Source organism: Hypanus sabinus, chromosome 11 (assembly GCF_030144855.1).
Source record: "Hypanus sabinus isolate sHypSab1 chromosome 11, sHypSab1.hap1, whole genome shotgun sequence".
Classification (NCBI taxonomy): domain Eukaryota; kingdom Metazoa; phylum Chordata; class Chondrichthyes; order Myliobatiformes; family Dasyatidae; genus Hypanus; species Hypanus sabinus.
The window spans coordinates 76,003,372-76,030,519 of record NC_082716.1 but is presented as its reverse complement, the minus strand read 5'-3'; the positions used below and the strand labels follow the sequence as shown (position 1 = coordinate 76,030,519).

Below are 27,148 nucleotides of genomic sequence, written 5' to 3'. Positions count from 1 at the left end.
GTGAATGGGCATTAAGAACAGTTGCAGATTCCCTGCTTTGGAATTAGATTATACATGAGTGGCATTCTAGACAAATTAACCTTTGCTGAATTCACTCAATTTAATTCTCATAAACAATAGTGCACAAATGTGCAGTCTACTAATTATTGTGCAGAATGATCTTTCTGGGTAAAGGATAGGAGCACAAGGATGTGTTTATTGCCAGATGCCTGGGGACCCTCTGATCGAAGAAGGGATCCAGTGCAAACTCTTCAACATCTTCTTGAGGTGACCTTCCTAATACCTAATGATTCTCTTTACAATAATCTGAGAAAACCAAGCACGTCCCTTCCCCACTGCCGAAGAGAGTGCTGCTCTTTTATGGCTGCAGTCCAAACTTGCCATGTGCCCACGAGAGAGGACATGGATTTCATGGGACAGTGTTAAGCATGCCTGGTCCACGTTTATCTGAATAAGCTACTGAAGGTAAGGGTTTGGAAATTCACCCTGTTTGTTTATCACTGACACTTAGACCTTTAAATGATTGTGCTATGAGAATTTAGATTTCAAAAGGCACACTGTCAGTGTCAATGGAAATCCACACAACAGGTGCCAGGGTAAATCTTGCAGTGAATGAGATTCCAGCATCTAAACAGAGCTATATGTGGCTAGTTTATATTATCGTCCTCCTTCACAGGAGTGACGCTTTGTGACTGGTGAGCACATTGCTGATTTTGCTTACTCGTTATGAGCAGTGGGGCTCCAATTGTTTTGAAGTGAATGGGCGCTGATTTATTTTAGACTTGCAAAGCTGTGGTAGTGTATTAGTTTCTGCATAAGGGCTGCAGGCCTGTTGCTTTCTGTGTAAGGAGCAGTGATAGGCGCACAGTAATTGTTTGTCATCCTGGTGCCTTTCAAAATTACTCATTACACGAGCAGCCACGGGCACAACAGCCAGGAGCTACTACAGGGAGTACAATGGCAGTACTAATTAGATCCAGTTTCTTGGCTAATCATATCTCTGCTCTCATTCTCACCTCATCTGTATGAATTTACAGTATGCAGAAGCAGGACGTTAATGTTCTTATTATTCACCTTTCCTTGTTGGAACAAATGGTCAACTTCAAATTTTGTATATAGAACAGTAGGAGCCCGTCAGCCCGCAATGTTGTTCCAACCGGTTAACATTCTCTATTATCTATCTACCCCTTCCCTCTACATAGCCCATAACCCTCCATTTTTCTTTCATTGTGCCTATCTAGCAGTCTGTTAAATGTCACTAATGTATTGGCTCTATCACCAAACCTGGCAGTGTGTATGGCAACATGGCAGGCACTTACCTCTGTGTAAGAAAAAACATGCTACCTCTGACATTTTCCTTAAGCTTTTCTCCACTCATTAAAAATAATGTACTCTAGTATTAGACATTGCCACCCCGGGGAAAAGGATGCTGGCTGTCCACTCTATCTGTGTCCTGTATAATCTTCTACATCTAGGTCAATTCGCTCTGGCAAGATGGTGGCACGAGTGCGTCATATTTTATGCTGCCATTCTATACCGGTTTGTTGACTTTGCACCTTCACACTGTAGTAACACTGTCTTGTTCGGCTGTAGTCATGTATGGTTAAACGGCAATCAAACGTGAATTGAATTGAAACGTTCTCTCATCCTCCTCCATTCTAAAGCGGGTTTCGCAACCTTTTTTATGCCGTGCACCCTTACCATTAACTGAGGTGTCTGTGGGCCCCAAATTGTGAAATCCTGATGAAAGAGAAAGCCCCAGCTTTTGAACTCTGTTCTGCAAATTCTGATGTTTCACTCTAATGCCACCCAGCACAGCCATTACCTCCTTACAGAAAGTGTTTTAATCACCTCCGAATGCTCACTTACCTTCATTGAGGTGATAACTCAACTTACTCTGACTCATACTTCCCCCTCGCCTACTAATATCTAAATGCAACATGCTATATGAAAAATAAGGAATACAAAAAACTGTAAAACATGCACAGTTCCTTTTTAAAGAAATCTCACTTTCAACAGGTGCTTTCAGATCAGTTTATTTCTGTGGATGTGAATAATTGCTATCACTTGCAGCAATAACTCTTGCACAGTGGAGCAGCTTGTTCCAGCAAACCAGTCTCAGTCCTGATGTAGGTAGGGTGCGATCTGAATGTTCTCCCTGCGGCCTTGTGGGCTTCCTCTTGTTCTCTGGCTTCCTTCCACATCTCAAAGACCTGTCAGTTGGTGCTTTAATTAGCAGCTGGAATGGTAGAATCTGGGGAGGGTTAGCAGCAATGTTCAGAGAATCAAATGTGATGAAGGTAAGTGTGTGTTTGATCATCCTCACAGACTCAGTGGGTCGAAGAGCCTGTGTCCATGGTACGTACCTCTTATGATTCCATTAACAATGCCCGACTGAAGCAATATCCAGTTATGTGTTATGATTTATAATTTATAATGAGGTGAAGCCATGTTCCTTGTAAATGAAGTGTGTGTTTACACATATAGGTTTACCTGGGGCTCCCAGAGGATAAGATTCTCACAGTCAGGTGTAGAGAGTTGGTTGCTGGTGGACTTGCTGACATATCCATCATTTGGTTTTTTTTTAACCTTTTTCCCGGCAGAGAGGTGTACAGTTCCCACAGATCCTGACAAGTGGAGCTGATGTGGAGATTAAACTGTCAGCGCTGTCTCAGTATGTGATGCTGTTCCACATTCTAGAGCCACTGAACTGGATTGAGTGATTTATTGTTAGAGCATAGTACAGTACAGCATAGGAAAAGGCCCTTCGGTCCACCACGCTGTGCCAAAATAATTAGCTGGTAATTTAATATCTAACTGAACTAGTCTCTTCTGCCTGTACAATGTCCGTAGCTGTCCATTCTCTGCACACACATGTGCTTATCTGCGAGCTTTTTCAGTGCCTTGATCATATCTGCCTGCACTATCACCCCAGCAGTGCTGGGGTAGGCACCCACCTCTCTGGGTGATTTTAAAAAAACATATCCGTTCATCTCTTTCAAACTGAGCCCTCTCACCATAAGTGCATGCCCTCTAGTTTTATGCATTTTGATACTAGGAACAAGATACTGACTGTCTACTCCATCAGTGCCCGTCACTATCTTAGAAACTTCCTTCAGCCTCCCCCACTCCAGAGAAAACAACTCAATGTTCTCCAACTAATCCTTAGAGCGCACGGTCTTTTATCACTCTGGTAAGCCTCCTCTGAATCCCCTCCAAAGCCTCCTCACTCTTCCTACAAATGGGGTGAGCAGAAATGAATGCAGTGTTCCAGAAACTGCCTTACCAGAGTGTCATAAAGCTGCAACATACAGCAAATTCCTGATTCTGGAACGTGATGCGTTGACTAATAAAGGCAGAAGGATGTCATCTGCGATTGTTTTTTAAAGAATTAATGTTCGCTGTGGACAAGAACTTAACCAGTTGATGTATATATGTATATTTACAGAAGACATTTAATAAAGTGCTGTTTCAAAGACTGCTGCAGAGAATAATGAAGGTAATTGTCTGGATGTTGCCTGGATTGGGGAGCATGCCTTATGAGAATAGGTTGAGTGAACTCGGCCTTTTCTCCTTGGAGCAACGAAGGATAAGAGGTGACCTGATAGAGGTGTATAAGATGATGAGAGGCATTGAACGTGTGGATAGTCAGAGGCTTTTTCCTAGGGCTGAAATGGCTAATACAATGGGGCATAGTTTTAAAGTGCTTGGAAATAGGTACAAGGGAGATGTCAGAGGTAAGTTTTTCACAGAGTGGTGGGTGCATGACATGCACTACCAGCAACAATGATAGAGACGAATACAATCGGGTCGTTTAAGCAACTCTTAGGTAGATACATGGGGCTTAGTAAAATAGAGGGCTATGCGGTGGGGTAATTCTAGGCAGTTTCTAGAGTAGGTTACGTGGTCAGCACAACATTTTGGGCCGAAGGGCCTGTAATGTGCTGTAGATTTCTATGTTTCTGTATAATACATTGGTGTGGATAGAAGTTTGGCATAAATTAATATTTTCTGGTTAGCAATCACTAACAAGTACTGATCGTCAGGAATTGGTGCTGGGCCTCAACTTTTTCTAATTTGTATGAATAACTTAGATAATGGCACCAGTGGTGTGGTTACTTAAATCTTGCTGATGACACAAAGAAAGATGGTAACGTGATTTGTGAGGAGACCAGTAGAAAGTGAGATGAGATAGTGATCCATTAAGTGAGCAGGCAATGATTCAGCAAAGAGATCGTCACGTGGAAAGTATGAAATTATCCATTTCAATAATGATGAACAATAAAGAAGCTTATTATATTGAGATGCGAGAGCTTTGATCTGCAGAGGGATCTGGGCCACCATGCACAATTTGCAAACGCTTGGTATGTAGGGATAGCAAATAATTAGGAGGTTTTCTCTCAAGCAGTCCTGATGAATGTGTCGACTAAACTCCCCTCCATAGATGTTGCCTGACTTGTTGAGTTTCTCCAGCATCTTGTGTGTATTGCTCAAAAGTTTAAAGGTGTGCAGGGCAAGTTTTTATTTTACACAGAGAGAGTGGATGCCTGAAATGAGTTGCCAGGTGGAGGCAGATACAACGGAGGCATTTAAGAAGCTGTTAAGCATATGAATACACAGGGAAGGAGGGGTCTTGCCTTGTGCAGGCAGGAGGGATTCGATTTATTAAGTGTCATTAGTTTAATTAGTTTGGCACAATATCGTGAGCCAGAAGTCCTGGTCCTTGTGCTCTACTGTTCTATGTTAAATAATTAGAGAAACTTTAAAAAAAACTATTATTTATTGCTGGGAGAATTGAATGCAGCAGTCATGAAATTGGAGGGTGAAGCAGAGCCAGGCCATGTTAAAGTGGTAAATTCTCTTTCTTGAAGATCAATTAGTGAACTAGGCAGGATTTTATGGCAGTATAGCAGTTTTGTGGGTGTACCTATTCATTCCATACGTAGCTTCTCGCTCGAGTTTAAATCCACAGCTGTTATGACATGGTTTCAAATGCAGAGTGGTATGCAGGTTTTGCAGGTAATTAGGAATGCAAGATGCTCATCAGCAGGCAGCAGAGGACTCTGACGAATGGTTGTTTTTCAGAGCAGAGGAAGGTGAATAGTGGCAATCCCCTGGGGGTGGTGTTTAGACCATTTTTCTCTGTCTGTACTAATGACCTGCATTTGCAAGCCACAACTGGGTGAAGCAAAATTTGGCTATGTTTTGAACTGTGATGCTGGTAATAAATTGCAGCAGGGGATAAACGGGCTGATGCAATAGGGAGGTGAGTGGCAGATGAGGATTAATCTAGAGAAATGTGAGGTGATGCCTTTAGATAGGAAGAATAAACAGAAGCAATATTGAATAAAGGGTACAGTTCTAAAAGGGTACTGGAATGGAAGGAGCCAGGAGGATGGGTGCACAAATTGTTGGAAGTTCAGGTCAGTTTGAGAAAATAGTTAATTATGTTTTATTGGCTGATGTATACAGTATATAAAGCAAGAAAGTCATATTGAACTTTTATAAAGCCGTGGTCCAACTTCTGCTGTAGCATGTCTGGTCATCACAAATAGAAGGGATGTGGAGGCACTGGAGAGGGCCCAGAGGCAATTCACCAGAGTGATTCCTGGGATGAGGGGCTGCAGTGACTGAGGTAGGTTACACATGCTGAAATGGATTTCCTCAGGGAAAGCTGAGGGAAGATCTATTGGGAATTTATCAGTGATAGGTGGGCTGGACAGAGTGGATGGTGGGAGGCTAAGAACTAGGTGTGAAATAAAAGGGAAGAGAAGTACAAGTGATATGAGGAAAAACATCATGTGTGCTTGGAATCTGGAATACATTCATTGCTTACAGGTTTCTTTGAGTCTTTTAAGAAGCAAATGGATAAATATATGGTGATCTGTGGATAAACACAGAGGAGGGTCCAAAAGTTGAGCCAGTAAATTGCCACAGTATCTGAATGACCTCCTGTACTGTGCCTGCTTTAAAATGAAAAGAGCAGGTTTTTGGAGACTCATTGAGGAACTGCAACCACTGTACTCCAAGATACAGAGAGGGATCTGGGTTTCTCAGTGCACAAGTCATGGAAGAGTAGCAGCAGGCACTACAAGCAGTTGAAAAACTGACAGAGTATAACAGTTTATTACTGGGCTAACTGAATGCAAAGATAGAGAAGTGATACTTCAGCTACATTAGTGAGATTATCGGTGAGTGTTTAACTGAATTTTCAGAAGGCCTTTGACAAGATGCTGCTAAACAAGATAGAAACAGGAGAGGTACTAGCATGGGCAGAAGACTGACATTGTGACAGCAGACGAAGAGTGGGAATACAGGGAGCCTTTTCCAGTTGGCACTGGTGACCAGTGCTGTTTTGTGGGGGCTGCTGTTAGGTCCACTGTTTTTCAGGTTGAACGTTAGTGATCTGGATGACAGAATTGATGGCTTTGTGGTCAATGGTACAAAGATAGGTGGAGGGGCAGATAGTGTCTTCAGAGGACTTGGGCATTAGGAGAAAGGGCAAAAAAAAAGTGGCAGATAGAATACAATGTAAGGAAGTGTATGGTCATGCACTTTGATAGAAGGAATAAAGGCAGTGACTGTTTTCTAGACCTCCAAGAAGACCACAACTCTATCGAAGGGGTTTGGAGGCTTGCATGCCTCAATGACCCAGTGAGCTATCTTGGCTGGAATCAGGGCCTTGTGCTTTGACTCTTGGTAGGATCACTTTTGCCAAAGAGGTCAAAGGGTAGATGTCAGACTAAGAGTAGTCCACCAGGTTCGGGGGTTCAGTTCAGGGCTAACAACCTTGACTGGTATCCCTGAGTCTTTGCCAAGGACAGACAGAGATGGAGAACCTTCATTGCTGCCCTAAATGCTAGTGACATAACAGGGAATAACAAACTTTTTTCTAAACGGGGAGAGAATTCAAAAGTCAGATGTGCAATGCAACTTAAGATTCCTAGTGCAGGATTCCCTAGTGCAGGGGTGGGCAAACTTTTTGACTTGTGGGCCACAAAGGGTTCTAAAATTTGACAGGGGGGCCGGACCAGGAGCAGATGGACGGAGTGTTTTGGTAATACACCTCATAAGAGAAAATAAAATATCATGGGATATGTAGAAAACATGTGCTTTAATTTCAATTGAAAATGAACACATGCATTACAACAAAATATCTGTCTTTGAAGTCCCATGGTATTTAGCTATTTATTGAAATGACTTTTAAAACACTGAAAATTAAATGAATAAAATACAGCTTTTTTTAATAGTAACAGTTATTATTTTAAAGCACTGAAAATTCTGTTATCCCTCAAGATATTATCATCATCACTCTCCTCCTGACTGTCTTTATTTCAAAAACGGTAGGAGATGCAGGTCTACTTGTCCTGCTCCTTCTTATTCAATTGTCCCCTGTGCCAAAACTCAACAACGACCAGCACAAAGACAGAACACTGACAGCGCGCCAGTATGCGGAGCGCGTTATTTGATCTGGAGCGCATTTTTTATTTTGAGAACGTACGTGCACCTGCGCACTACTCATGTCCATCACTTAACAGAAATGACATGTAACATGTAAGGCTTATTGAAAAAAATATTTTCAAATGCATTTTTTACATAACACAACGAAGAAACTTATTTTTAATTTCAGTGGGAACAGTGTTGTTGGTCTCCCTTTTTAGCCAGCGCATCAAAGTCTGGATTTAGTTTTGTTGTGGCGATTCTCAGGATGGATCTGAGGTGTTGGTCAGTTAACTTGGATCTGTGGCTGGCTTTGTTGATGTTCATGACGCTGAACGCCTGCTCACACAAATAGGTCGAGCCGAACAAAGAGTAAAGAGCAAATGTGGAGTAATACGCTGCACCTCAACAAAGGTCAATGTATATAGAGTGCGTCATCTATTGGGAAAATGCCAGAATTGTGGGGAAAAAACGTTAACAAGGTTTATTAATATAATTTCATCAAGTTCTGCGGGCCGGATTAAAAAGCTTAACGGGCCGCATATGGCCCGTGGGTCATAGTTTGCCCATGCCTGCCCTAGTGGTTAACTTGAAGGACAAGTTGGTGGTTAGCAAGACTAATGCAATGTTAGCATTTATTTTGAGAGGACTAGAATATAAAGCAAAGATGTAATGCTGAGGCTTTATCACGCATTGGTCAGAACACACTTGGAATATTGTGAGCAGTTTGGGCTCCAAATCTAAGGTAGCGAATACAAAGTACAAGGTAAATTTATCATCAAAGGACATATATGTCACCATTTATTACCCTGAGGTTAATTTTTTTGAGGGCATTCACTGTAAATACAAAGAGAAAATAGAATCAATGAAAAAGTACTCACAAAGATGGAAAAGTAACCAATGTACAAAAGACAGCAAATTGTGTCAGTACAAAAAAAAAATAAAATAGGAAGTACATAAATAAGTAATAAATATTGCAAAAACAAGTTGTTGAATCCTTGAAAGTGAGTCCATAGGTTGTGGAATTATCGCGGTATTGGGGTGAGTGAAACTAAGCCTGATGGTTGCGGAGTGATAACTGTTGCTGAACCTAAGGCTCCTGTACTTCCTGATGACAGCAGTACGAAGAGAGCATGGTCTGGATGCTGCTTTTCTGAGGTAGCAAATTCATAGATGTGCTCAGTGGTGGCGAGGGCTTTCTCTATGATGGACTGGGCTGTGCCCATCACATTTTGTAGGCTATTTTATTCAAGAGTATTTTTGTTTTCATCAGGCTGTGATGCTATTAGTCAGGATACTCTCCATCGTAAATCTATAAAAGTTTGTCAGAGTTTTAGATGACTTGCCGAATCTTCTCAAACATTTAAGAAAGTAGAGGTGCTGCCGTTCCTTCTTCTTAATGGCACTTACGTGCTGGACCAGGACAAATCCTCTGAAACGCTGACCCTGTCAGCCACTGATCCTCATTTGCGGACTTGGCTCATGGATCTCCAGTCTCCTCCTCCTGAAGTCGATAATCAGCTCTTTGGTTCAGCTGATACTGAGTGAGAGGTTGTTGTTATGGCACCACCCAGCCAAATTTTCAATCTCCCTCCTATGTGCTGATTTGTCACTGCCTTTTGTTCAGCCAACAATGAAGTTAAATATGGCATTGGAGCCATAATTACCCTCACAATCATAATTATAAGGTGAGCAGAGCAGAGGGCTTAGTCCACAGCCTAGTGGTGTAACTGTGCTGGTGGAGATTGTTGAGATGTTGCCAATCCGAACTGTTGATGATCTGCAAGTGAAAAAATCAAGGATCCGGTTGCACAAGGAGTTATTGAAGCCAGGATCTTGGATCTTATTGATTAGTTTTGAAGGGATTATAGCACCGATGCAGAGCTGTGGTTAAACAAAAACATCCTGATATGTACATCTTCACTCTCCATGTGTTCTGGGGTTGAATGAAGAGCCAATGAAATGGCATCTGCTGTTGACTTGATGTGATTGGAGTAGATCCAAGGCCCTCCACAGGTAGGAGTTGATATGTTTCATCAGTAACCTCTCAAAGCACTTCATAGTGGATGTAAGTGATACCAGATGATAGTCACTGAGTCAGATCACCACTTTCTTCTTGGGCACCATTATGATTGAAGCTTGGATAAAGCAGGTGGGTACCTCAGACTGCTGAAGTGAGAGGTTAAAGATATCAGTAAATTAGCCGGTTAATTAGCACAGGTCTTTAGTACTTGGCCAGGTGCTCCGTCAGGGCCAGATGATTTCTGTGGGTTCACTTCCTGAAGGATGCTCTCAGGTTAGCCTCAGAGACTTGAAATCAGTGTCGTGGGTGCCTGTGGGAGTTCGTGAAGATGCCTCCATGTTCTGTCTGTCAAAGTGAGCTCATCTGGGAGCAAAACCTTATCGTCACATATGTTGCTTTGTAGGAGGTGATAGCTTTCAAGCCCTGCCACAGCTGTCGAGCATCCGTCTCTGATTCAAGATTTGGTCCAGAATTGGCACTTTGAATGTGAGACTGATTTCTGGAGGTCGTATTTGGACCTCTTGTACTTTCCCTAGTCATGACATGAGAATGCCACTGATGTAGCCCTCAGCAGATTATGGATCTCTAGGTTCATCCAGGGCTTCTGGTTGGGAATACCTTGAATGATTTTATGAGGACATTCTCATCCACAGGTGTCTTGTTCTGAGTCATGTGCTGGCTTTGGAGAGAATCCACAGGCAGTTTTCAAAAACGATTGCAGGAATGGGAGTGTAAATGAAAATTATCCCGGTAATGAAACTTACCAAATATTACCATGTAAATGAAAGGGTTAATGTTTGATGGCTCTGGCCCTGTATTCACTTGTTTTCAGAAGAATGAAGGGGGATTTTAGTGACACCTACCTAATACTGAAAGGCCTAGATAGAGAGGACATGGAGAGGATGTTTCCAATAGCGGGATAGTCTTCGACCAGAGTGCACAGCATCAGACTAGAAGGAGGCTCTTTAGAACAGAGATGCAGAGGAACCTCTTTAGCCAGAGCAAGGTGAATCTGTGGAATCTGCAGAATTCATGCTACACTTGTCTGTGGCCAAGACTTTGGCCATATTTGAAGTGGAGGGGGTGTTGATAGGGTTTTGATAAGTAAGGATGTCGGTGGTTATGGGAGAAATCAGGAGAATGGGGTGTGAGGAAAAATAAATCAGCCATGATCAAATGGCAAAGCAGACTTGACGGGCTGAATGCCCTAATTCTGCTTCTATGTCTTAAGCTCTTTTGTATATAGTTCTGGTCTCCTTATTTAAAACTATCTGTGAATGTGTTGGAAGCAATTTGCACATGATCTGAAGGCTAGTCCTTGAAATGAGTAGTGTCTTATGAAATAAAGTTGGATAAATAGAGTTATAAGAGTCTACAGCTGCTAGATGCTGGAGCAAAAACCAAACTGCCAGTGCAATTCAACAGGTTCCGCAGCATCTGTGGATGTTTTTGTTAGAGAACCCTCATCCGGACGGAAAGATAAAGGGGAAAATTAAAATACCAGAAAGTAGGAAGTTCAGGGTCACTCTTGTGAATCACTCTATGTATCACAGCCAATTCTTTAAGTTTCTGTACTTTAACCCTTCCCTGGCACTGAAGTTTTCTCACTTCTCCAGTTCACATCGATGGTCATTGACCTGAAGCATTAGTATCTGATGGTCTCCAGGTATCTTTTCTTGGTTTCATTGCAGCTTTCCGACATCTGTACTTTCTTTTCTTTTTAATTACCGACAGCACATTGCTCGAGGACTCCGAACGGAATGCAGGTAGAATTTTCCATTCTGCATTCGCACCTTGTTCATTAGTAAATCAAAAATGCTCCCAACTTTGAGGGCCATTTTAAAACAGTTTTGGAGCAAACATTTATTTCACGGTTCCCTCATTCACTCTAGTAGTGCCTCTTTAAGGGGTTTGTACTCTTCATTAAATTTCAGTAACCATGTTTACTTCTCAAACTTATGAAAAATTAAGACCGTGGAGTAGGATTGCTGATATGGCCTACCACAGAATTAATAACACTGGCATAAACAGGAATAAGTAATTCCTGGAGAGTATTATTAGTTCTGATTTAACGTGATATTAGAATTACAATGAGCAGCTAAGTAAAAGACACTGGGACACACATTACAGTCACCCAATTGCAAAACAACTTTGGCAGCATTGGACAGGTGCTGTTTATTGGTTTAGCAGATAACAAGTTAAACCAAGGCTTGATTTCTATTTTAGCATTTCCTGATCAAATTCTTTTGAGTGATTTTTTTTTTGGAGGATTTTGGATCCTGTTGTTTTAATAATGACAACGATTTGGAGCGCAGATGATTGATTTCTTAACTGGCAAAGAAAAGTAAGTTGAAGATCATCATTCTCTTCACCACATGAAGGGAATTTATTTAGTCATTTTTAACAAATTGATTTCATTATGTGGGAGCATTGTGGCTGGTAATTTGTGGCAGTACTGGCGTATTTTATTGCAAGCACTTCTTGCACTCCTTTCCTGTAGTACATTAGCAGGTTGCAAGAGGAAGGACAATTTTTTGTTGTGGTGATTTGTTGGTGTTTTACTATTTTGGGTTATTAATTGTGTTGTTACATACTTTAGATGATCAAGAGTCTAGAAGCAAAAGACGAGGACAGGAGAGTGACCCCGACTTCGTTCTGGATGACTCTCCTTGTAAGTTCTTTTGGAATATTTAATCTCTGTGTCATTCCGTTACTTGCAAATATATTTATTTTAAGTTATGCATGTTCTAAGTTGCAACTTTTCCAAAAGAAGCTCCACACAACAGTGACCTAACAATGACAAATGGCTTGAGACGTCACCTTCTGACTGTTCAATATTGTTAAAACAAAATTGTTGGTCTATTTAATGGATTTTTATAGATGCCCCATTGAAATCATAATGCATATTTGTGATGTTTATAGACATTTATGTAAAGTCATGGGTTTCAGTTCCAATATGATAGACTTAAATCAATCAGTTCTTAGCTTACAGACTGAGGTCTCAGCTGTAGGCTTCTTGAAGAATATATCACAAAGCAGTCAGCACTCCTTCAGCTACAGGAAAATGCTGCTACTTATGGTTGAACGCTGCATTGATGATGGGTGTGGGAGAGACTGCTCGCAGGAGGTCAGTGAGACCTGGATAGGCTGGTGCAGGGCAGTGCCCACTGAAGGCATACTCCTTTTGCAAGATTATCTACAAAGACCCTTCAGAGCTAATAATATTTCCACATTTTATTTTAGTGTTTATTGAGACCATTCAATCCATCAAGCCTATGCCAGCTCACAGTATTATCCTATTTTCCTATTTATTTCCCTGTAAACTTTTCATCCCACATTTCCATCAACTGTATCCAGATCTTATCGCATACCTGCACCAGGGGTAGGTCACAGTGGCCAATTAATCTACCAGGTCTTTGGAATTTGGGGATACAATGGGTGGATTGGGAAGAAACCAATATGATCACACGTAGAACTCCACACAGACTACCAGAGCTGTGGTCCAGCTTGGCTTGAGTGCAGTCTGTGAATTCCTGCACTTGTGTTTTAGCCTTCCCTGCAGTCACTCTGCCTGCTCCCATTGGCTGAAAGAAATACAGATGAAGTCCTTCTCCTTGAGTGTGGAGTTTGGGTGGCCTCTCTAACGCAGGAATGAGCAGTGAACGGTGAGGTCATCAGCTGCAACAGACCATAATGATTTTGAAACTTGAGGGCCAAAAGTCCCTGTGACCTTGACCTTTGCAAACAAAGTAGTCTAGGTTTCTGTGTGAGGTGATAATAAATCATCCCATTTGAGAGTTGGCCATTTAAATAGCACTGTTTCAGGATAAATGTGGTTCATAAATCTTGTTCAGTGAGCAACTAGTAATAGTTTTGTTTCAGACCAGTGAGGTGGAAGGGCAAGCTGGATCTGCATTTGGATTGAGTGTGATGGGATGGGACTAGACATCAGAACAAAGGTGCAAGCACGCAGGAAAATCCTGTTGGAAAGCTGGGAGTTCACATTCTTGATAGAGGCAGAGACAGAAATAGTTGAATCTTTTACTTCACTCCGTATTAAGTTGTTTTGCAACAGGGCAATGCCTCTTTACTTTCTTGTGAGTTGATCTTTAGAGGCCTTTCTAATTCGAGCATATTTCTTTACGGATAAGCATTACCCAGATTTCTAAAGCAGAATACTTCGTACTTTTTTTTAATGACATGGTTATAGGAAAGAACAGACATTCTCAGCTTAAGAATCACACAGCTTTTATCTTTGTCAGTGGCTTCAGACATTGTGACCAAAAACTTAAGGCAGAGCCTGGCCTCTGTGATGGTTCTGGTTTGACAGGAGAGATATAGTGTAGTGTAGCACTAGAAGTGTGGAGCTTATTATTGTAGCTCCGATTTTAATGCGGAGTAGAGTAGTCTAAAACAGAACACGACAGACCACTAAACAACTTTGAATTACAGAGCCTTCGGGGCAGCAAGCTCTTGAAATTCCGGTGTCACAATCCCAAGGACTGTTGACGATTTACACATGACTGATACTGAAGTGTGTTTAGATAGTTGATTTTCTTTCCTGGGGCTCCCTGAGACACCTTTCTGTTTCATGATATTGGTGCCAGACAAAACAGTAGGATAAAGGTAGAATTTTGCTGCAAAGTATTTGGAACAGGAGATCTGTTGAAAAGAAGCCCAGACTGAACTTACAGCAGAAATCATCTCTCATATCTGTATCAATATCCTGTAAGACTGATTGGAAAACAAGCAGATCAGAGTCAGGATAAGGTCTCGTATATTAAGAACTTGATGGCATTCAAAGCAGTGGCTATTGAAGCGTGAGACTTGTTGCTCATGTACACTGAGGTAGAAATAATTGAGTGCAGCAAGGTCATAAAATCTTCAGGGAAAAGTGAGGATATTAAATAGCTGAAATGTTTCTCTCATTGTGTTTTCATTTACTGCTCACTTTATGTTGTATAGTATTAAGGAGAGTAAAAATAAGACCATAAGATATAGGAGCCGAATTAGGCCATTTGGCCCATCGAGTCTGCTCTGCCATTTCATCATGGCTGATCCAATTTCAGCCCCAATCTCCAGCCTTCTCCCCATATTGCTTCATGCCCTGACCAATCAAGGATCCATCAAACTCTGCCTTAAATATACCTGAGGATATCTGCAGATGCTGGAAATTCAAGCAACACACAGAAAGTGCTGGTGGAACACAGCAGGCCAGGCAGCATCTATAAGGAGAAGCACTATTGATGTTTCGGGCCAAAACCCTTCGTCAGGACTAACTGAAAGGAAAGATAGCACTTTCCTGCTATCTTTCCTTTCAGTTATTCCTGACGAAGGGTCTCAGCCCGAAACATCGACAGTGCTTCTCCCTATGGATGCTGCCTGGCCTGCTGTGTTCCACCAGCATTTTGTGTGCGTTGCTTAAATGTACCCAATGACTTGGCCTCCACAGTTGCCTGTGGCAACGAATTCCACAGATGCACCACTCATTCCTCCTCATCTCCATTCTAAAAGGACACCCCTCTATTCTGAGACTGCATCCTAAGGTCTCCCAGCATAGGAAACAGACTCTCCATATCCACTCTATCGTGGCTTTTCTAACATTTGATAGGTTTTGATAAGGTTACCCTCTCATTCTTCTGAATTCCACTAAGTAGAGACTCAGAGCTATCAAACACACCTCATACGACAAGCCTTTCAATCCCAAAATCATTTTTGTGAACCTCATTTGAAGCCTCTCCAATGTCAGCACATCCCTGCTTAGATAACAGGCCCAAAACTGCTCAGAATAGTCCAAGTGAGGCCTTAATAAAGTCTCAACAATACATTTTTTAATATATATATTCTAGTCCTTTCAAAGCTTGATACTGTAACTGATGAACAGCAGGTTAAGGTAGAAGGAATATGTTCACTTTTCCATTGACTGCCATCCAGATTCTGCTACCCACCAATACACTAGGGGCAATTTACAGTGGATGCTTAACCTACCAACCTACATGTCTTGGGGGTGTTGGAGAAATTCCAGACCATCACAGAGAGAATGTGCAGTCCCCACACGGTTCTCAACGTTGGGATTGAACCTGCGTCACTGTAGCTATCAGGCAGCAATGCTACTACCTGCGTCTCTGTGCTAGACTGGACGCCAGTGGGAGTCCGAGAAGATGGCGGTGAACATAATGGGTGGAAATCTGCTATGGGCAGAGCTGTGCTTTCGAAGAACTGAGGTTTACAGAAGGTGGAAGCTGTGAGGCAGACCAGAGGAGTAGCAAATCCAGCATTGAATCCGTATCAAAGAAACAATTGGCAAGATCCGTTCACAAATGTTGTGCATTGATTTACTGTGCCACTCCTCCGATGGTAGATGACCAAACCCAAACACAGTTAAACATTGAAAATTCAAATAGCTTTGAAGCAGTTACTCCATGCTTGTTATTACTTAAATGCTATGTAGCAGTTACCCACGGGTAGGCATAATCCATAATTTCCAAATCTTGCTTCCAAATTGAAAGCGTGTGGCAAAAATTCATTCAGTTGCCTTTATTTCATGAAGGTTGACTGCATTGCCCAGATCAACACACAGTGGCAACGTGAGACAATTTTTTTGGATTGTCTATTACCACTAATTAAAAATTGCCCAAAAATGGGTTGGGAGTGATGATGCTTCTCCAGTTTTACAAATGGCATAAGTACATTAACGGGTGTTCATACCCATGGCAGAAGTAGCAGATGTGATGCAAAGGGAATTTGAGGTCCTGATTTCTGTGAAGAGACGAGATTGTTCCGTGATCTGCTGTTCCTCCATCAGTCTCATTTGCTTTGCCCCCTTCACATCTGTCCACCCCAAGTCTGGCAACTTTATACGCTTACGCTCACCTGTATGGAAAGCTGGCATACTAACACAAGCACTTTAGGAGATGGTGTAGACTAGGGGGTTCCCAAGCTTTTTTATGCCACAAATCAGTACCATTAAGCAAGAGGTTCTGTGGAGCCCAGGTTAATTCCATTGGCAACTCCAATATGATGTGGCTTGCTATCTTGTCTGTAGCATAGTGCCTCACCAAATTCTCGAACCTCTAAGCTCCCTACACCCCATCTTTTTGGGAAGCATTTTACAGATCTGTGTCGTCTTTTTTTGTGGCAGAAAAGTTTCTTGATTTAGATAAGTAGATAGATACTTTATTGATCCCAAAGGAAATTACAGTATCACAGTAGCATTACAAGTATACAAATATTAGAAGAGAAGTAAGAAAGAATAAAAAATAAATTATCTCAAACAATCTGACAGGAGGGGGCTATCACTTCCCCCGGCTGTAGGTTGACATTATAGAGCCTAACGGTCAGTGGTAGGAATGACCAAGTATAGTGCTCTTTGGAGCAGCGGTGTTGTCTTAGTCTGTTAATAAACGTACTACACTGTTCAGCCAAGGTGCCACGCAGAGGATGAGAAACATCGTCTAGAATTGCCAGGATTTCCATAGGGTCCTTTGTTCTACCACAGCCTCCTGTGTGTTCAGTTTGACTCCTGTAGCAGAGCCAGCCTTTGTAATCAGTTTATTGATACTGTTGGTATCACCCATGTTGATGCCATTGCCCCAGCACACACTGCATAGAAGATTGTACTGGTGACAACAGACTGGTAGAACATGTGAAGGAGAGGCCTGCATACTCCAAAGGACCTCAAACTCCTCAGAAAGTAGAGGCAACTCTGGCCCTTCTTGTACACAGCCTCTGCATTGGTGCTCCACTCAAGTCTGTCATCCAAGTGCACCCCCAAGTGCTTGTAGGTCCTCAACACACCCACATCCTCAACGTCAATAGTAACTGGGAACTGTGCAGGCTTAGTCTTCCTAAAGTCCATCACCATCTCCTTTGTCTTACTGAAGTTGAGCTGCAGATAATTCAGCTTGCACCATTTGACAAAGTCCTCCACCAGGGCCCTGTATTCATCCTCCCGTCCTCCCTTTATACTCCCAACTATCGCTGTCCTCTGAGAATTTCTGTAGATGACATGACTGAGCGTTGTATCTAAAGTTTTACTATAATCTGCGTTTTTCTCAAAGTTCTGAGGCACCCTCCGTTAGACCTGAGCTTGTTATTGTTCACTCACTAGTGCCAATCTGTTCCAGAGCAACTGTGCACCTCTCTAACTAGAGTGTAGAGTTGTGCAATTAACAGTGCTAGAAAAGGTCAAGGAAGTGTGGCGAGTCCATGGTCACATCAAGTACAGGATAAAAAAGGGACCATAAATTAGATTAAGATAAACAGAAAAAGAGGCAAGGGAAAAAACTCAAGAAAATTCTAATCAACAATTAAAACCTGAAGAAATGAGATCTTATCCTTGAGACAGTTAATTTCAGTAGCAGCTCGGCTGAATAGCAATAATTAACACATCACATAATTAAAAAGGCACTTGAAGTGACTTGATTTAACTTTCTTTAGATAATTTACTTTCCAAGTACGGAAATAACAAGTTGCTTAGTGCATTTAAATGGCTGTGAGTAAGATGAACAGGCTTCAGTTATGACTTGCGATATTCATTCACCTCTATTTGATGGCAAGTTCTGTCAGCATATTCAATTGTTCATGAACAGCCACTGCAATGAAAGTCCCTTGGCCACCAACTCTTTTATCTCCTCTTCTATCCCACCATGTTGGTTTGATATTTAAATATCTCAGTCCAATCTGTCTCCTGTCTCCAATACCTGACAGAATGCAAACCGGGTTAATATGACCCATCTTGATCTTGTGGCTGCAGTTGGACACTTTAGTGTTCTTATCTTACTTTTCTTTAGTGATGGCCATATTTTTAAATTCAGTAACCCTGGTGCAAGAACTTGACCCACCTTGAGCCAAGGCCTGCAGTTGCCACTGCTACTCCACAGCTCAGACATCTCATATTCCGTACTGATCTGATGAGTTATGTTGAATTTGCATTTTCCCCCGTCACCGTGTGGTCGGCTCAGTAGGTGCAGAGGACGAAGATCAGCGATCTTCATGGTCAGGGACCAAAGTCGACGGGCCCCAAGGATGAGGGTCGGTGAATCCCAGGTTCAGAGGTCTATGCAGGGCAGCTCCAAAGACCTGAGTTCAGTCTGTAGGCTGGCTATGTTGGTGCCAGAGGTTGCTGAACAATTGTGGGCTGCCCCCGGCACATCCTCAGATGAGCTGATTTCACATGTGACTAATAATTCCAATCCAACCTAATCTGTGTATGTATCCCTTGGGTGTGCACTGGTTTCCTCTCACATATCAAACCATACTGGTTATTTGACTGGTTCCTCTAATCTGCTGGTGTAGGTAAGAAACAAGTTGATGGGCAGTTGTAAGGGAGAATGAGTTGTAGGGGTTCAGGGAAAGTAAGGAGAGGGAGAATGGGCCCTAATATGTTTGCTCCTTGGGGGCTGGCATAGAACTAATGGACTGAATGGTCTCATTTTTCACTGTTATTGGAGCAAGATTAAATAATAATTCAGGACTTAGCACAGACATTGCTGAGGTTACTTGATACAATTCACTCTATTCCCCAGAGATCAGTTAAAAATTTTATTTCTAGTGTTTTAATCTTTTTTTAAAAACCAAATTTTAAATTTTATTTTCCTTTTCCCTTCAGAAAAAGGAGTGGACGTGGGATGAGAGCAAGATGCTGATAATGCAGGATCCTATCTACAGGTGAGTGGAAGGTCACAGTGGGCAAAGGTGTTATGAGAATGAATGTCAGGCTAAAGAAGTCATGGTGACCCCACCTTTTCCTGGAGAGGTCAAAGTTCATGAGTGGCAAAGCAAGAACTCATATCGAAGCCAGTACACTGTTGTGTGATCAGACAATGGCTGGCATGTCACCACACCTCTGCCAAGCAGTAAGCACATGCAAGCAAATATCTGAAGAGCACACTGATAGGATTGTCTGTTCAGTGACTGTGCAGCTCAATGGGTTTAGGTTTCTCGGGTTAGTTCCCTTTAATGTGTTATGGTTGTCATGGAAATGCACAAAATGTTTTGGTGGGGCATGTAAAAATGAGAAATATTCCACAGCAGTTGGATGCTGAGAGGAGTACCATTTCAAGAAAAATGTTATTCTGTATCAGAACTTGACTTTTCTGATGATATTAACGTCTTCAGAAAAAAAATCCTTCAAAGTCCTGAGAGCATGGACTGTAAAGTTTATGTATGTTGGTGTGAGGTAGTTAAACATACCAAATAAGAAGCCTTTTGTCACCTCAGTTCCCGCTTGGTTTTTAAATTTCACCACAACTCTTCCGTTCCACAACTCCACCATCAAGTCTTCTGAATCTCTTTTTTGAAACAATGTGTTACTAATTTATCAGCAGGCTGTGGGGCCCAGAGTTTTACTGGTGGCGAAGGGAGAATTGGAGCACAGGAAACTAGCAAGGAGTGTAGGTGTGCTTAATTGTCTGATATTTGGCTAGTTAGTGAGCAGAAGCATGACTTTGTGAGAGGCTGAAGATCAGATTAGGCGTGTGTACCTACTCCAGCTTCCATGCTCCGATGCAACTCTAGTTTGTTAAGTGCAGGCCCACTTCCGGTGGCACTGGTCTCCCATGAAATCAGGTTTTCTTCAGCTGCGATCAGATTATGGATCAATGCAGTGCTGAACACAACCGAAAAGAAACTCATGGAAATAAGAAGGCAGTACAGGGAAGGTATCTGCTTGCATTGTTGTGAATTGGTGTAGGGTAGTTACACACTACGTCATCCGTACCATTCCTGGAGATTATATTGTTTAGTCCCTGTCCTCTCCCCAGTTTATCAGATTCAGATTCATTGTCATTTAGAAACCACAAATGCAGTGCAGTTAAAAAATGAGACAACATTCCCCCAGAATTATATCACAAAAGCACATGACAAAACAGACTACACCAGAAAAACCACATAACGTTTGGCAATCGCCAATCCAGAGTCTGGAGAAGCTGCTGCGTATTAATATCGCGCTACCGTCTTAGCGCGTTCCCCGGAAAGGAGCTCCAAAGCCGCCAGACTAAACAAGACCAAAAACTAAACCTACAAGACCTGCACAAAACCACATAGTTACAACAGTGCAAACAATAGCATAATTGATTAAAAAAATAGACCATGGGCACAGTAAAAATAGTCCGAAGATGTTAAAAGACTATAAGTTCAAAAGAAACCATCACACAGTTTCCACAAGTCCCCAGGATCCCGACAGACTCGCCATCCCACGCTGGTGGCAGAAGGGAATACCCCCGCTATGGACTTCCATGGCGCCGCCTGACTCAGCCTCGCAGACGCAGCACACACCGAAAGCAACCTGACCGCAGCGGATTCCAAGTTCGTCGAACCTCCGATCATCCCCTCCAGCACAGCTACTCCGAGCACCATCCTCTGCTGAGCGTATTAAGACGCCCCCGCCAGCGGCCATCGGCAGCGCAACCCCGAGGACTGGGGGGCCTGTCTTCTCAGCAGAGACCCGGACCTCACAACGCAACCCCGAGGACTGGGGGGCCTGTCTTCCCAGCAGAGACCCGGACCTCACAGCAGCAGCAGCAGCAACAAAGAAGGCTTTCTTGGAGATTTCCAGATGTTCCTCCGTGCTCCCACGTCTGTTTTCAACCGATTATGATTGCGCACGGCACCCCGCTTCACAAATAATAGATTATCAGCTCCGGAGTGGCCGCTGCAAGCTGCGTTGCGCCGCCATCTTGGATCTATAACTGCTATTATGTGTGGTAACTTAGTTCTTATTAGGTAGAAGCTAAACTATACGTGGAAAAACTACAAATAGTAATACCTTATCAGCTTATCACTGTCAGCAAGCGTCCCAAAAAGCTTAAAGTGCAATGCATTATTTAAACAAGTTGTAACATAGCTGAAGTGTTTTGATGCTTAGATGTGGAATCTTTGCCCCAGTGAAGTTTCTAAATGGATTTTAGAGTCAATGTGCGTGCTTGTATAAACAAGGAACTCTTAAGCTCACTCTTAAGTTTAACATTCAAATTCAATGAGCTATTTTTCCATTAGCCATGCAGGTTTAAAGGCAAAATCCTTATTTGGTTTATTTGCAAAGCCATGAGCTAAACCAAGCATGGATGAAATATATCATGATCTGCTAACCTGGGACTGCTTCACCTTAATCTTTCAATTAAATATTGAATTTTATGGTGTTGTCATTAATGAGGGCATCTGAGTATATTTCCCACTGTTTCTAGAATTCTCTGTTTGTATCTTAAAATATTGTGATCTTGCTTTCAAGAGGAAACTTGGATGTTTCTCTGAGAGGAGGGAGGAACATTTCCAAACTAAAACCAATTTGCTTATTACGTCACAAGTCTGTTTGATCTTCAGTAACCTGCCACAAAACTGATCTAGCTGTGCTTTGAATTTTAAACCCTTAGCTTGTTTCAAATCTGTGCGTACTTACACCCATCTCTGTCTCTGTAATCTTCTCCATTAGCCCAACAAGATTTTTACCCTTATGGACATACCAGTTTTCTTTGCTCCGCCAGATTTGGGTATGCTTTGAACAGTCTGGGCTCGGACTCAATAATTGCATACCTGCACCTCTGCCAGTCTTAACCCACTGTGCCTCTGAAAGATAATCTTTAAAATCTAATTCTTTTGGCTAGCTAACCTACAATCTCCTTATGTCACATCAGAATTACAGACAGTTTAATATCACAGGCACATGTCACGAAATTTGTTGTTATGCAGCAGTAGTACATTGCAAAGCAATAATAATAAACTATAAATGACAAGAAGTATCTATTAATGATGATCAACCTCTCAAAGCACTTCATCATAGTAGATGTGAGTGCCACTGCAAAAAGTAATTGAGTAAGCTCACCCTGCTGTTCTTGGGCAATGGCATGAGTGTTGCCCTTTTGAAGCAGGTGGAAACCTCCAAATGGAGTAGTGAGTGAAGGAAGATGTACTTGGACACTCCCTGACGCCTTTTGAAGGTTCACCCTCCTGAAAGATATCCTGATGTCATCTTCCGAGACAGAGATCACGGTGTCACCGGATGCTGCAGGGATTTGCACAGGCGTAGTTTTATTTTCCCTTTCAAAGCAGGCATAAAAGGTGTTGAGCTCATCTGGCAGTGGAGTGTCAAAACGATTCATGATGTTAGGTTTCCCTGTGGAGGAAGGAAAGGCCTGCAAAGCCTGCCAGCGTTGACATGCATTTAATCCTGTCTCTAACCTCAATCACAGTTGCTTTTTTTGCTTTTAAAATAGCCTTTCATAGGCCGTACTTGAATTCTTGTATCGTTCTGGATTGCTGGTCTTGAATGCCACAGATCTAGTATTCAGCAGACTACAAATCTCCTGGTTCATCTACACCTTTTTGTTTTGGGTATGTCTAGTATGTTGTGTAGTAATGTATAGAGAAGCATCTTTGGCTGTTACTGTGCTAAATGCATTCTGTGAATGGAAGCTGCTGTTGCTGGATCTGAATATGCCAGTATGGACTGGATATTTTAACCCTGTCGGTTTTATATTCTATATGCTTATTTACAATGGAAGATAATGACAGTTGAAAGGCATTGAATTGAATTAAATTTACTTCTTACATCCATCCCACAACATGAGGGAGTGAAAATCTTTACGTTTTGACTCTATTGCAATGTACAGACATGTGAATTTAAAAGTATAATAGATGTGGAAAGAAGCTGTCCCATAGCCTGTTGATCCTGGCTTTAAAGCTGTGGGTCTGTTTTCCAAATGGAAGCAGCTGGAACAGTTTATGTTTGGGGTGACTGGTGTCCCCACTGATCTTCCAGACCTTTCTGCACCTGCTGCTGTAAACATCCTCACTGGAGAGAAGTTCATGTCCACAGATGTGCTGGGCTCTCCGTACCACTTTCTGCCAGGCCCAGCGATTAAGGTTGGTGCAGTTCCCATGCCAGGCAATGATACAGCCAGTCAGGATGCTCTCAATGGAGCCCCTGTAGAAGGTCTTGAGGATGTGGGGGCCAGTGCCAAACTTTTTCAGTCGCCTGAGGTGGAAGAGACGCTGTTGTGCTTTTTATTTGCCAGTGTGAACAGACCAGGTGAAATTGTTGGTGATGTGTATACTGAGAAACTTGAAACTAGTTACCCTCTCAACTGCAGACCCATTGATGTTGATCGGGGGCAAGCCTGTCTTTGATCCACAATTAGCTCTTTTGTTTTTTTGGACACTGAGGGAGAGATTGTTATCTTGGCCCAGTGTGTCAGGATGTCAAGCTCTTTTCTGTAGGCTGCTTCATCACCATTAGAAATCTGGCCAAGGGGGTGGTACTGCAAATCTGGTTTATGACATTTATAGTGATCACAGTTAATGAGTAGAAATTAATTAGTATTTTAATTTGAAAACTTTACTGTACATTTTTCTAATAAAGCACTGAAGATGTTTTATCATTGGTCCCAGTGATGAAACATATCAGACAAATCGGATACTTGGTTTATAAAAATGTAACAGGAGTTTGCTATATCAGCTGCATTACTTTGACTTGAGATAGAGCAAACCTTCCTCACAGCCTCACACCATTTACTATGTCAAAATTAACTGCATTATTCTCTAGAGAACACTGCAGGTTCGCATGATGTAGTAGTTGGCACATTACCCTGTACCCACTGTTACTTGGGCAAACCATTTCTTTCATTTCTGTCTGACTACAGCAAGATAAATCTCATTACAGCATTCTCATTGTGTTCAGATCCTCTCCTTGTATTGGTTAGGTTTTACTGTTGTCAAGTGTACTAAGAGCAGAGAAATTTGCAAGCCGTTTGTACTGATTATTTCAAAACACACAGTACTATGCAAAAGTCTTAGGCACATGTACATGGTTAGAGAGCCTGAGACCTTTGCACGGCCCTGTATCTGTCAATGTGGAGTGAAGAGCATGTTTGTAGAAGCAAAGCATGTTGTGTGGAGCACCATGGGAGGGGTGTGGGACAGGTGGCAGAGCTGGAGTGCCAGGGGTGGGGTTGGCACAGGTGCAGACACACCCAGCTCTGAGACACCAGGCAAAGTTATTTGATTCCAACAATTGGTTTATTGTTCATTACATAATGTCTCTCTGATGCTTCTCACTCCTTTCCCCTTTTCCCAACCTCGATTCCCCTCTCCCTGCCCCCTTCCCACTCAGTCCACAATGGAGACCCATTTCAGAGTCAGGTTCATCATCACTCAGCTAGGCTGTGAAATTTGTTTTTCTTTTGCCGCAGCAATACAGTCTAATCCATAAAGTTTCTACTGGACTGTGCAAATTCATAGGCACCTAGCTATATACTGTATATGTGCCTAAGACTTTTGCATGGTGCAGTAAGTACTCAGGGTAATTGTGAAGAAAATATATCCACGCAGCAGTTCTGTAGTCAGACTGACACTCTGAATCACATTCCCAGTTCAGTGGAGGGAACTGTCCTGTTGCCTTTCAGTCTCATGGACTTGGGCAAGGTTCACTCCCACCAAGATTCAAAATGCAGATTAATTTGTCTTGTCACAACATAAAGTGATATGTTTTGTTTATGTCAACAAGCATCACACCTGAGGGTGTGCTGGCGGGCAGCCCGCAAGCATCGCCAAACATCCTGGTGCCAATATAGCATGGCCTCAATGCTTGGCAGAACGATACAGAAAAAGTAAGAAGCAACAAACAACAACAGCAAGGACAGGTCTTGTGTCCCCTGTCTCACCTTTAGCCCTGGAAAGGCCTCCAGTCTTCAGTGGACACAGACTCGGGCTTTTACCTCCCCAATGGACTCACACAGATTCACAGTCTTAGCCCTGGCGAACAGGCCTCAATTTTCAGACTTCCGATTTGACCCCTGAGCCTCGATGCTTGGTATCAATCCCAGGACACTCCAATCACCAAATACTAGCCCTCAGACTTTAGAATCGCCAATGAGGGAATGGTGAATATTAGACCTTGAAACCTGTTCTCACTGATTCAGGAACCAAGGGGTCATTAGAACCCATTCCCACCGCCCGCACAGAACTCCAACTTGGGAACCCACCAACAATTCACTGACCTTGGGAGCCCTTGGCCACTCTGCCCATTCAACATCTGATCACGGACATCCGACACTCACATCACTATTCTTCAAATGTGGAGACTTTGATTCCAGTTTGTCCCCCTAATCCCCCCACACTCTTCTTATTCCCCTAAACTATCCTGACAAAGCTAAAATTAAACAAATAAAAATAAAATAACTAAAAATGAAGCTGAAGCTGAGCTGCAATTTGATGGAGGCTACAGATCAGTGCTGTTTTGGAACCAGCATAGGTCACTGGCCAATAGCGCATAGTCTTACCCGTCAGGTCAAGGTGCAACCTCTGACCTCAAAGAAGAGGCTGATGTACAGCCATCAGAATGAATGACTGGATAATACACAACGTTCATGTGATAAAGTTTGCACCAGCAGCTTTTGGTTTTGGTGCCGTGTTGCTCTCAGGCCAACACCGATCTCTACGAAGTGAATGTACGCTGTGAATCAGACCAGGCCATTCATATACCGATGGTGCCATTCCCGATGTAAAATCAGCTCCCGTCAGAACGTGCAGCATTCATGTTGCTCCTGATTTTAAGATAATGCGGAATCTCACTAACATGCTCAGTACCCTGCCAGCTGTCCTGCGTAAAATGGATCCATGCCACAACTTGCAGCTGTACGAGTGAAATATCCACAGAGGCCTGGAAAAGTATGAAGCCTAAGCTTCTGGGTGGCAGAGTGGCGTGACCGATCGAGTTGCTGCTTGGCACACGGCTCCAACACCGCTGGGTTCAAACCTGACCTCTGATGTGGTCTTGTCTGGAGGCCATTTGGCTTCATCCCATGTCCCGAAGAAGTGCAGGTTGCTAGTTAGATGATAACTGTAAATTGCCCACAGTGCTTTGAATCAGGGCTGGGGAGGGGGTGTGTTGGTGGTAATGTGGGCAAGTGAAAATGGAATCATTGTAGGATTATTGGGTAATGGTCAGTGTGGACCTGGTGTTACGAAGGGCCTCTTTCCAGGTGGTCTTTATCACTCCGCAAGCTAGTTGGCCTGCTCATAGCTAGGAAGGTGCACTGGTTTGGGGCAACAGAGTACCCAACTATTTTCCCTTGCTGGGGGGAGTGAGTGAGTGTGAGTGTGTGTCCATCCTCTGTCATTAATCATTTCCCATTGCTACTCCCTTTCTATTGCAATATCGTTGGGAGAGTGTTGTACTGAAGCGAGGATGTTATTATTGCAGACCAAGGCCAGCCTGTTTTATTGTGAAGCTGAGAACAGAATAGCAGAATTCTGGTTATTTCCAGACTTATCTGTTGCTTTGCTGACAGGTGTGTGACTGAGAAAGTTGGTTCATCACGATTCCAACTGTTCAATCTGAGGAAATATCAGTTCCATTGTGAATAGACTGTTAACTCCTCCTGTAACAATGTTTAACGTGATTGCTGTAATTGATATATCTGATTTACAATGCAGCTTCCAGGACAGAATGGGAAGAGGTCATCTGCTGAAAGCTGTACTTGCTGGTGCTTGATTACATGAGAATGACTTTATAATAACCAAGTGCTATTTTTCATTGGTTGTGTCAGCAAAGTTAGGTGAGAGGTGGCAGTGTTTTGTCCTTCCTGGTCAACATCACGTGAATACATCATGGTACGGGTGGGTATCGCTTTCATCTGATAGTGTAGTACTATGTTATAGTTTTAAGGTCCAAACTGGAAATGTCCAATT

The 27,148-nt window shown here is 42.6% G+C and overlaps 1 protein-coding gene across 9 annotated transcripts in view; it reads left to right on the top strand.

The window, feature by feature from the left end:
* The window catches only part of nos1apa (nitric oxide synthase 1 (neuronal) adaptor protein a), a 479,658-nt gene that overhangs the window by 224,857 nt on the left and 227,653 nt on the right, over nt 1–27,148 (top strand). For 6 of the 9 annotated variants that reach the window (XM_059984731.1, XM_059984734.1, XM_059984735.1 and 3 more), the window contains 2 exons: nt 12,063–12,134; nt 19,074–19,132. In XM_059984731.1, the coding sequence (XP_059840714.1) occupies nt 12,063–12,134; nt 19,074–19,132 (131 nt within the window). The remainder of the gene's footprint in view (nt 1–12,062; nt 12,135–19,073; nt 19,133–27,148) is intronic. The other 3 variants (XM_059984732.1, XM_059984737.1, XM_059984740.1) reach the window with 1 other exon arrangement.